General features: G+C 45.0%; 1 protein-coding gene across 1 annotated transcript; it reads right to left on the bottom strand.

Annotated features, from left to right (window-relative positions):
• Positions 1-1,700: 1,700 nt before the first annotated feature.
• LOC139006150 (large ribosomal subunit protein eL36-like) lies at positions 1,701-5,782 on the bottom strand. The gene is made up of 2 exons (XM_070408698.1): positions 5,770-5,782; positions 1,701-2,011 (listed from the first exon to the last, which is right to left on the bottom strand). The coding sequence occupies exons 1-2, from the start codon at positions 5,780-5,782 to the stop codon at positions 1,701-1,703; spliced, it is 324 nt and encodes a 107-aa protein (XP_070264799.1).
• Positions 5,783-10,800: the final 5,018 nt, after the last annotated feature.

Raw genomic sequence — 10,800 nt, 5'->3', positions numbered from 1 at the left:
CTATGGAAGGCAGAAATACAGTGGGTCGCCTTGGTTACTTGCAACTCTTTGGCAGCAGAAGGTGATCTCATCCGAGACAGAAGTGTGTTCTGACCTTCAGAGAAAGAAATTCTGTAAGGCACCATTTCAGGAAGGCTTAGGTTGTGACGGTTTATAGACAGTCCCAGAGCTCCTTTCTGGGGCCCTCGGTTCTAATCTGTTTTGTTACCTCAATTGCGATGTTGTTTGTTTGGTGGTTTACAGCACAACCCATTTTCATAAACTGTTGCCCAGCTGCACACACTGGTGGAAAACCAGCTGAAACAAAAATGCCATTATTTATTCTGTTCAGAAAAGAATTTAAAATTCTGGAGGCTGGGGAATAGTAAAATGAGAAGCTAAAATAATATTTCTTAGCATAGAAGTTCAATGCGAATTTTGAGACCTATGTACTAGTACCTGAAGAATGCTTCTTATCGACATTTTTTTACTTATGGAGCAAAAGACTCATAGATAATGTGATCTCGTTGAAGTTTATTCTAACTGACTTTTAAAAATACTTCCTAATATTGCTTATATAATTCTCCTAGAATGTGCTCATTTTAATCATCAGTCAGCATTTTATTATATTATAATCCTTAATTGATTGACGTTTAATCACAGTCTTTGTATTTTACTGTCCCTTGTCTCACAAGAGGCAATTTTCTCTTTACTGTAGTTTAACAGCTGATGAAAAAGATTTAAGGAAACCTATAAACTTAAGATTGGTTAATGGTCCCTTATAAAAGAATATTATACTTCGAGGATCCATTGCACAGATGTGGTGCTCAATTGTAGAAATGTGCATGGGGTTTATTAAATTACAGCACAAATCTTCAGTCTTCTGAGTTATTGTCCATGTTGGTATTGTTAGGCAAATGGGGAGACACATTATTGCTTCCAGTTGTTCCCATTACCGTGGTGTGATGCAGGCGGCGACAGCTGGCACAGCGCTGCAGGCAGCGTGGAGCTGCAGCAGCTGCCGGGACAGACAGCCCGGGAAGGTCCGGCTGCGCTGAGTCAGGGCTGGGCAGCTCCTCCAAGGTGTCCGGGAGGCAGAAAGTAAATAAACAAACCACGCTGGCTGCCAGAGACAGCGAGAGAAAGAGACAGAGAGTACCTCATATAGAAAATGGCCTTTCTGGACTGTTTCTGGATTTATGACTTCTTGGGTACCTTGAGTAGCTCTGCAACTTTGTTTCTTTATGTCTCTCATTTGTAAGGGTCTCATTGTATTGTCCAAAGCCTGGTTCTGTTTAAAACGGCCTTTCCAGATGACCTCTGCCTAGGCTACTCTTCAGTTTGGATGTGAAATGTTTAGCTAATTTTAGAAAAAAAAAATGAGGCAATATTATTGTTATCTGATAACTACGCCTTTATCCAATATTTGTTAACCAAATGCTTGCCATATCCCAGAACCAGTGCCGTATATTTTCCGGATACAAAAATGTGACAGACTCCCTTCCCTCAAGGAATTGTTTAGTAGAGGGAGATGTCCATGCAAATAAATTAATGCAGCAAAATGTCATCTCTGCGAGAGATGCTTATATAGGATATGATCGATGGGACCCAAAATGAAATTCAAACCTACATGGGCTGGAGCAAAGGGCCAGAAAATTCATATATTCTGTCAACATGTATTTGTTTGTTTGTGAGCAGGTTTTATTACAGAGGGGCAGGGCTCAGCCCTTCTTGGCTGCTGCCTTCCTCACGGCAGCAAGGACTTTGCTCAGGACCTCTTTCTTCCTCTTAGAATGGGTGTGTGTCCTCATCCTTTTCCTGATGAATTTTAGGGCCTTTTCATCCTTGGAGACCATGAGCAGCAACATGGTGCGCTGCTGACAGGAAGCAAAGCCATACACCTCCAGGATCATGTCCCATAGGAACTTGGTGAGACGCCCGCGGTGGCTGTGCCTCAGCGTCCTCATGTTCTTGGTCACCTTGTGGGCCTTGATGAGGCTCCCGGTCATGGGGTAGCGCAGAGCCAGGCCTGCTGTTCCTCAATGGCTGCCACAGTGGAAGTAGGTCAACAATTAAGTACCTACTGTGTGCTAGACACTGGAGGTACAAAAATGGTACAAAGATGAATGAAGCGGGATGCGTATCTTTCTATTTTCTGCATCCTTCCTCCAGGATGGTCTTTGTTTCCACCACCCTATGATTTATTCTGATGAAGGTCCCTCAAGACTTCCCCTTGCCCACATAAATGGCAGAGGCCACTGATAAAACTGAGCACACCTTGCTTCTTGGAGCACTTTCTTTTCTAGAATGCTCTCACCTGATGGGCAGTATTTCTCAGTTTCCTCTGAAGCCTCTTTAGCTTCTGCTTCACTTCTAAATGATTGAATAATAGACCACAGTACTTACTGCTATGTAAAATAATCAGTTTCTTTCTTTATTTATTTGTTAATATTTCCTTCCTTTCCCCCTGTATTCTTTGTGCTGTGTGAATATTGTGTGGCACATTACTGCTCAATAAATATTGGTTCAATATATGGGGGGTGGGGGAGGAGAGGAGGAAGGAGAGCTCACTGTTGAGAAGTCAGTTACATGGATAATTATAATACAACTAGAGGCCCGGTGCACAAAAATTTGTGCACTGGGGGGGGGGGGGGTGGTCCCCCAGCCCGGCCTGTGCCCTCTCGCAGTCTGGGACCCCTAGGGAGATAACGACCTGCTGACTTAGGCCTGCTCCAGGGTGGCAGAGGGAAGGCCCAATCCCTAGGTGCAGCCCCTGGTCAGGCTCAGAGCAGGGCCGATTGGGGAGTTGGGGCGCCACCCCATCATGCACAGCGCAGGGCAGATCGGGAGGTTGCGATGCTACCCTCAGTCATGCTCAGGGTAGGGCCGATTGGGGGGTTGGGGCACCACCTCCTGTCACACTCAAGGCAGGGTCGATGGGGAGGTTGCGGCGCCACCCCCTGTCATGCACAGAGCAGGGCCAATCAGGGGGTTGGGGCGCTGCCCCCTGTCACTCACAGAGCAGGGCCGATCAGGGGGTTGGGGCGCTGCCCCCTGTCACACACAGAGCAGGGTCGATCAGGGGGTTGAGGAGCCCCCCACTGTCACTCACAGAGTAGGGCCGATAGGGGAGCTGCGGCACCACCCCCTGTCACACACAGAGCAGGGCAGATCAGGGAGTTGGGGCGCTGCACCCTGTCACACTCAGGGCAGGGCCAATGGGGAGGTTATGGCTCTACCCTGTCACACACAGAGCAAGGCCCGTGGAGGGGGGGTGGGGCGCCACCCTCTATCACCCACAGAGCAGGGCCGATCAGGGGGTTGGGGTGCCGCCACTGTCACACTCAGGGCAGGGCCGATGGAGAGGTTATGGCTCTACCCTGTCACACACAGAGCAGGGCCTGTGGAGGGGGGGTGGGGGGGGTTGGGTCGCCGCACCCTGTCACACACAGAGCCACAGGGCAATCAGGGGATTGGGGAGCTCCCCCCTATCAGGCACAGAGCAGGGCTGATCAGGGGGTTGGGGCGCCTTCCCCTGTCACGAACAGAGCAGGGCGGATAGGGAGGTTGTGGCCCCGCCCCCTGTCACTCCCAGAGCTGCAGGGTGATCAGGGGGTTTGGGCGCTGCCCCCTGTCACACTGATCCCAGTGCCGGGAGGCCTTGCTGCTCCGCTGATCCCAGCGCTGGGAGGCATATTACCCTTTTACTATATAGAATAGAGGCCTGGTGCATTGGTAGGGGCTGGCTGGTTTGCCCTGAAGTGTGTCCTGGATCAGGGTGGGGGTCCCCACTGGGGTGCCTGGCCAGTCTGGGTGAGGGGCTGAGGGCTGTTTTCTGGAAGCGGGTGACTAAAAGCTCCCAACTGCTCCTTTTTTTCTTTTTCTTTTTTTATTCTGGACCAGCTTTAGCTCTGAGGCCTCGCTGCTGAAAATATCGATACAATGTTGCGGTCTGGCTGGCTGAAGCCCGGCTGAATGAAAGCCGGTTTCTGGGATTTTGTTTAGCTTCTTATTTGCAACATAGTACATAGTTGCTTAGAGTTGCAGCTGAGAGGCCGGCAGCGGCAGGCGGGGAACGTTGGAGTTCACCATCACTGGAGCAAGCAAGCCTCCGTGCTCACTTCAGTGCATGGCTGCCAGCCACCATCTCGACTGACAGTTAATTTGCATAAGGATATGCTGATTAGCCAATGGGAAGGGTAGCAGTCGTACGCTAATTATCATGTTTCTCTTTTATTAGTGTAGACTAGAGGTCCCTCGGCCTGGCCTGTGGGTATCGAAATGAAACTGGCTCTCTGACATTCCCCGAGGGGTCCCGGATTGCAAGAGGACTCAGGCCAGGCTGAGGGACCTAGTATGCATATAAGATCTTCGGTTAATCTCTTTCTGCCCTCCCCCCTCCCCCGCTTCCCTCTAAGATTCATCAGTCTGTTCCATGTTTCCATGCCTGTGCTTTGAGTGTCTGCCCCCTGGTGGTCATTGCACATCATAGCTACTGGTCGAACGGTGAGCGGTCAGCGATCACTTAGGCTTTTATATCCTATTTAATAAAGAGGGAATATGCTAATTGACTGCCCTGCCCTCAAAGATGGCAGCACCCACAGCCAATAAGGAGGGAATATGCTAATTGATTGCCACGCCCTCGGAGATGGCGGCACCCACAACCACAAGATGGCAGCGCCCAGTCCCCTCAACCCTGCCGGGGCAGCAGACATGTGGCCTTGCCGAGTGCCTGCCTCTGGAGTCCTCCAGTCCCTTCAGCCCCCCAGCCACCCAGGGCCGGCCTGAGGCTCAGGTAACCAGGGCCAGCCAAAGCTTGGACTGCTGGCAGTGGCAGCAGCAGAGGTGTGATGGGGCATTGCTTTCCCCTAATTGCGGGGTTGCCTCCCGCCCCTGAGGCCTCCTGGACTGAGAGGGGGCAGGCCCGGCTGAGGGACCCCACCTCCAGTGCATGAATTTTCATGCACTGGGCCTCTAGTATATAGATAATTGCAGTAAATTGCAGATACTCAAGAGAAAAGTTTCCTGAGCTGAGGCTGGAAATAAATGGCTAAATAAAGGCTTAAGTGTGGAGCTTGAATTTGCAGTCCAAGGGAGCACGAGGGAAGCATGAGCAGGCACAGCCCAGGAGGGAAAGTTCTTATATTATTCTGGAATACATTTCCAGTGGTCTCCATTGACATTATAAGATATAGGGGCAATCATGGTGAGCGTATCTCATGAGCCACCTTGAGCTGTTTGTGTATATCTCCAAAGCCAATATGTATTCAGATGCGTGCAAGTCATATGGGATACCTTTCATTTTTTCCTTCTCCTCCCCCAGTCAGTCATTGCTCTTTCTGCAGAAGAGGAAATGATGGCAAAGACCTTGGGCATCCACGCTCCTTTCTTTTTCCCAGCAAACATTTCACCTCTTAACTGCCATCTGTCTTTGTGGTTTAGGAGTGAGGAACTGAAATGAAAGAGGCAGAAACAACTTGGCTGGTTCAGTCATTTTGCTGAAAGATCAATCAGTTCCCTATGAGAAATTTTCTGGGATGGGAACCAAAGTAGCTGACATCCAAAAGCAGCGTCTCCACTACTGGCTCTAACGGTGATGTTCCATTAGCTGTCAGCAGTAATCACACTTACATCCTCTTTCCAAGCCTCCAGCTATGAGGGGACGCTATTACACTCTCCCTGTCTAGTCGCAAAGCACTCGACAACAAAAGCACAAACAGACCAGGCTGAGTGGTGCTGTGAGCATGTCCCTGGCACCAGGGCCTCTCCAGCAGGTGTACACTAACTCACCTGTGCCATACATGGCACAGGCCAACGAGACCAATTGGGCGACCCTGTAAAAAATCTGCCTCCACCCAGATCTGAACTGGGACCCACACCTTTGGACAGCAAGCCACTGCTGAACCTGGAGGGATCTCTCAATTAGCTAATGGCAGAGGCGTCTGCTACCTCTGCCTCTGTTTAGGCAGCCAGCCAGGATTCTGAAGGAAGGCTATCTTGCTTTAGCCTTTTCAAGGAATGTGGTGGTTTGAAAAAACACACATATATGTACATGCACACAAGGTTAGATTCTGATGCTTTTTGCTTTTCCCCTTTAAATATATCAGTGACCTAGCAAAGTATTCATTCATAATGGACCCCCTTAAGGAAGCATGGAAAAGCTCAGGACATATTGGGTTAACTAATTTTCCCCAGCTTTTGATTTATGGAATGTATCTCCACTCCTCATTTTCATATGAGAGTGGCTATGGCTTTGCACTGAGCCTGGAGCATTAACTCCTTATTAAAAAGAACTTGCAGGTACCCCTGGGCTCAAAGAGGGCCTCAGGTCAGGGTAATTAAAACATAGCCTGGAATAATATGGTCATATGATATGTAGCCCTATAATGAGAGATTATCAATTTATTTTAATTACAGAAAAAGGTGCACACTTCCAAAATAATTGATTGTCTTAGACCCCATGTTTTATTGAATAGACACCTATCAAAGGGGTTCATTTTCATCTGGAAAACTCCTATTCATTCTTCAATACCCTTTTCTGTTTGTGAAGAAACAGCCCTCTTTTGTGAACTCTTGCCAAGACAGAGTTTATCACTTGTTCATTTTCACTTCTATTAAACTTTGTTTATAAATTCCTTTGCAATTTTTACCAAACATGTAGAAATAGTCCCCTTCTTCCTTTAAATGTGCTCTTTCCCAGGTGTTTTGAAAGAAGCAGCATCCCTGGTCCTTCTTTGATTTTATCATCTTTGAGTGAAACATAAGTAGAGAATAATTTCTTTATGTAGAACAGTCCAAGGGTGATGATTACTGGGGATACAAAAGGGAATGGTGGGGACTATGAAGAAATGGAGAAAACCAGACTCAACAAAAAGTAGCATCAGCAAATTATTGCTATGAAGAAATGTGGATGAAATGTGACCAAATAGTTCAATTCTTTAAGAGAAGCCAAAAATACAGGTGTGGGGTTTTTTTGTTTTTTCTTTTAGGCTAAACCACAAATTATTAAATGTCAGCTCAATGTGGTTTTTTGTTTGTTTATTTGTTTGTTTCGCTTTGTAATATGGTGTCTACTGAATGCAAACCATCTGCTAGCATAATTTGGTTCATAGGCTGCCAATTTATAGGCCCTAATTTTTATTGTTTTATCTTCACTCTTGCTCAGTCTCTTCATCACCAGCATCATGTGTTGGCACCATGTAGCAGAGAGGAGGAAGGAGGAAGGATGCTTAGGAGGGAGACTTCACCCCGATTCTCAAACCTGCCCAGCCATTGTAAGTCATAGGATCACCTTGGTCTTCCACATCTCTCTGACCTTTGCACATACTGTTTCTTCTGCCTGGAAAATCTTCCCAACTTTGAACTCTTATTCATGAGAGAAGGTCCAAAAGTCCCAGAAAGTTAGTTCTTTATTTCTTCTCTGTATTCTTTTTGTACTTTAAGATCTACATTTCAACACTTGAACTGCTGTTATTATTCACTTATATCAATATTCTCAAGTATCAGTAAATATTCTAGTAACCTGGAGGGCTTGTTAAAGCAGCCCTATCAGGTGTGGCTCAGTTGGTTGAACATCATCCCAGGCACCAGAAGGCTGCTGGTTTGATTCTCAGTCAGGGCACATGCCCAGGTTGCAGTTTTGATCCCTGGTAGGGAGCATGCAAGAGGCAGCTAATCAATGTTTCATTCTCACATTGCTGTCTTTTTCTCTCTCTCCCTTCCCCTCTTCTTTCTATAAAAATATTTTTAAAAAATTTAAAAACCCACAAAAAATAGTCTGCTGGGCTTCACCTTCAGAGTTTCTAATTCAGTTGTTCTGGGATGGGACCCAAGAATTTGCATTTCTAACAAGTGGCCAGATGTTGCTGGTCTCAGAACTACACTTAGAGAACTCTGAAGCTTATACTTGGGGCTATGTATAGCTTATCTGTGGATCTCCAGAGCTGTCACAGTCAATAATCCTTTTATTAATGGTATTAATGACAGTCATTTTGGCTTCCTTATCAAGCCGATCTAACAAACATCTGCCTAATGTCAATGGGAAAATAGTGGCTGATCCACAATAGTGGCTGATCCATTCACCCCCTTGCATATAACTCTCGTATGCTTGGACAACTAAAGAGTTTGAAAAGCTCTTCGAGATCATCTAGTTAAATATGAACATTTTATAAATAAAAACACTGAGGCTGTTTATCTTAGCTCAGCTCTTTTATTTTCATTCCAATTTCCAAGGTCAGATTCCTTGTATCAGATAAAACTTTGTGGGGTTTTTTTTCTCTAAAACACTGCTGAGATGTAATAAACATGGAAAATTTCCTGTTGGGATATGTAGAGTGGATTAAAATAATGAACACTGTACAGCAAAATAAGCTTTGACACTCGTTGCATCAGCTATATATTTATATTTTTCCCCCAGTCCCTTAGTTCACATGCTTATGAACCATTCCAGATCTGGATCACAGAGGGTGAAAAATATAGCTAATTAGTTCTGCTTATGCTACTTACATTTATCTTGTAATAGTAAAACATTCTTCTTGCAAACCTGAGGATGACACAAATGATACTTGCAAGCCCTAGTAATGGATCACATGGCCTGAAACTCTAAAATTAAATATACAGCATATTTTAATATAGATTCCTTGCCCCCAATTTTTTAAAATGAAGCAACAACTCTTAGCATGTTAGAGTTCAGTCTTTCTCTACAAATGTTAAAGTTCCTCTCTATTCAGCTCGTCATGTACTGTGGACCCTCATTCCTACCCTGACTCTCACCACTATCCTAGAAGATTTCAACTTCATGCCGATAATTCAACAAATCTGAGTGGTATTTATTGAGTATCTACTGTATGCTAGACACTATTTTATGTGGCATAGATCTAGTAGCCAAATAAGATAGTTTTAATGCTTTGCCTTTGAGTAGTTCTGGTCTAGTGTGGGCTGGTCCAGTGTGATAAGCACTGTGAAGAAAAAGCAGGGAAAGGCAACAATGGTCATGAAGGGGAGAGGGCCATTTTACACAGAGGGTCAAAGAGGAAACATTTGAACTTGATCTGTATGAGATGAAGAAGATGGGTGGAGACATCGGCAGAGAGAACAGCAAGTGCAATGACTCTGAGGTGGGGCTGTCATTTGCAAGAAATGGCAAGAAGACCAGTGTGGGTGAAGAGGAAGAAGGGAGGAGGCAGTTGGTATGGCTGTGGAAGGGCTGTGCAGCATTGGTCGTGAGGTAAAATGAAATAGACCAGAGTCCTGATGGAAATGGCAATCCTTTCTAGGTAAAGCAGGAAAGTGACATAAACTAATTTGTTTTTTTATAAAGTTCACTCTGGCTGTTGCTGTTGAGAATTGACTGTATGAGATGATGGTCAAGAGTAGGAGGGAGGCTAGTCATGAGGCTGCTGTGGTGACTCTGGGGAGAGAAGGTGGTGCTTTGAACTAAGTGCCTGGGTGGAAGACGTGAGTAACAGCCCAGTTGTTGATATTTTTTGGAGCCATGCAGCTGTGCTCAATAGTTTGAGTAGGAGCAGAGAGGCCAGAGGACTAGATTAATCTAAAGGTGAATGGCGGTTGGTTTCAGGACAGAAATAGAGAAGGAAATGGAATAAGAATGTTGTGGGTGCCAAGGAAAAGAAGTTTAAATGAAAGGCCAGTGTTTCAGGATGGGAACCAAACAAGAGCTGTCAAATCAATTGAACTGGGCTGATCAATTGAGAACAATGTGGGATTAAAATACATAATTAATGAAGATGAATGGAAAACATAATAACAGTAAAGGATAATAGATGATAGCCAGAGAGTAGAACATTACAGTTTGATTTTAGAGGTCCAGATGAGTTGCTGGTTCTCTGTTTCTTGTAAGTGTCCATTCTCACACTGTACAGTAGTTTATGTAGAAAGAATGACCAACCAGAGCACCATCAATTTAGGTTTTATACTTTCCGATTTGTCCTTCACTCCTCACTTTTCAGATTTAAACTCCTGACCTGATTTTTATAGTCCTTCAACTTATCATCCATTTATACCTCTATCTAAGCACCTTTGTTTAGTGGCTGATTAATTTACTTCTAGTCTAGAAACCTAAGTCTACTTATTAACCACTGATTTCTTCATTTCTCTATAATGCTATAATTCTCTGAATAACCTTGAGGATAACCCCTCTTTCTCTCTGGTTTGATCTGATCCCTAGTACCTCTTACCCTTAGTAACTCAGGTTGCTAGACTTACCTCAGTTTCTCTGATATATGGGCACCACAGGGTATAGTGTAGAGCCACAGCAGTGACTTGTACATGTGGATTGGAGGTGAAAGCCTCCAATTAGGCAAGAAATTAGGGAGCTAGTAGAATGGAGCAGTAGAATAATCCCCTTTATCATTTTCAGGTTTGTACTACAAACTACAGTGGACTCTCCATACTGCCTCTCAACCCTAGCCTTTCACTGAACCATCACCCAGGTCTCAGATTAATCCCCAGGTGGCACATGCTCATCACAGACCCAAAGTAGCATCTTAAAGGCTTTGGCAACTGAATTGACATTGAAACCATCACCCCCAGAAGTTGAGACAGAAATTGCAATCTGAAAATAACTGGACTGATTTTCTTCTCTAGGAACAAACAAATAGAAAAAGTCAATATTATCTCAAGGATTTTAACAAGATCTAGAATCTAAACAACAGACTGTTAAAAATGTCTAGGATACAATAGAAATTTAATTACAAAGAACTTGGAAAATGTGACTAACTCAAAAGGGAATCAATGAGTGCTGATTGAGATGGCCCAGATGTTAGAATGGTCAGATAAAGCATCTCTTCTATGAACATTCCA

Source organism: Myotis yumanensis, unplaced genomic scaffold (genome assembly GCF_028538775.1).
Source record: "Myotis yumanensis isolate MYYU_CA2020_CCGP unplaced genomic scaffold, mMyoYum1.0.hap1 SCAF_3, whole genome shotgun sequence".
In the NCBI taxonomy this organism is placed as follows: Eukaryota; Metazoa; Chordata; class Mammalia; order Chiroptera; family Vespertilionidae; genus Myotis; species Myotis yumanensis.
The sequence above is the reverse complement of the archived record's forward strand: the minus strand, read 5'-3'. Positions and strand labels throughout refer to the sequence as shown.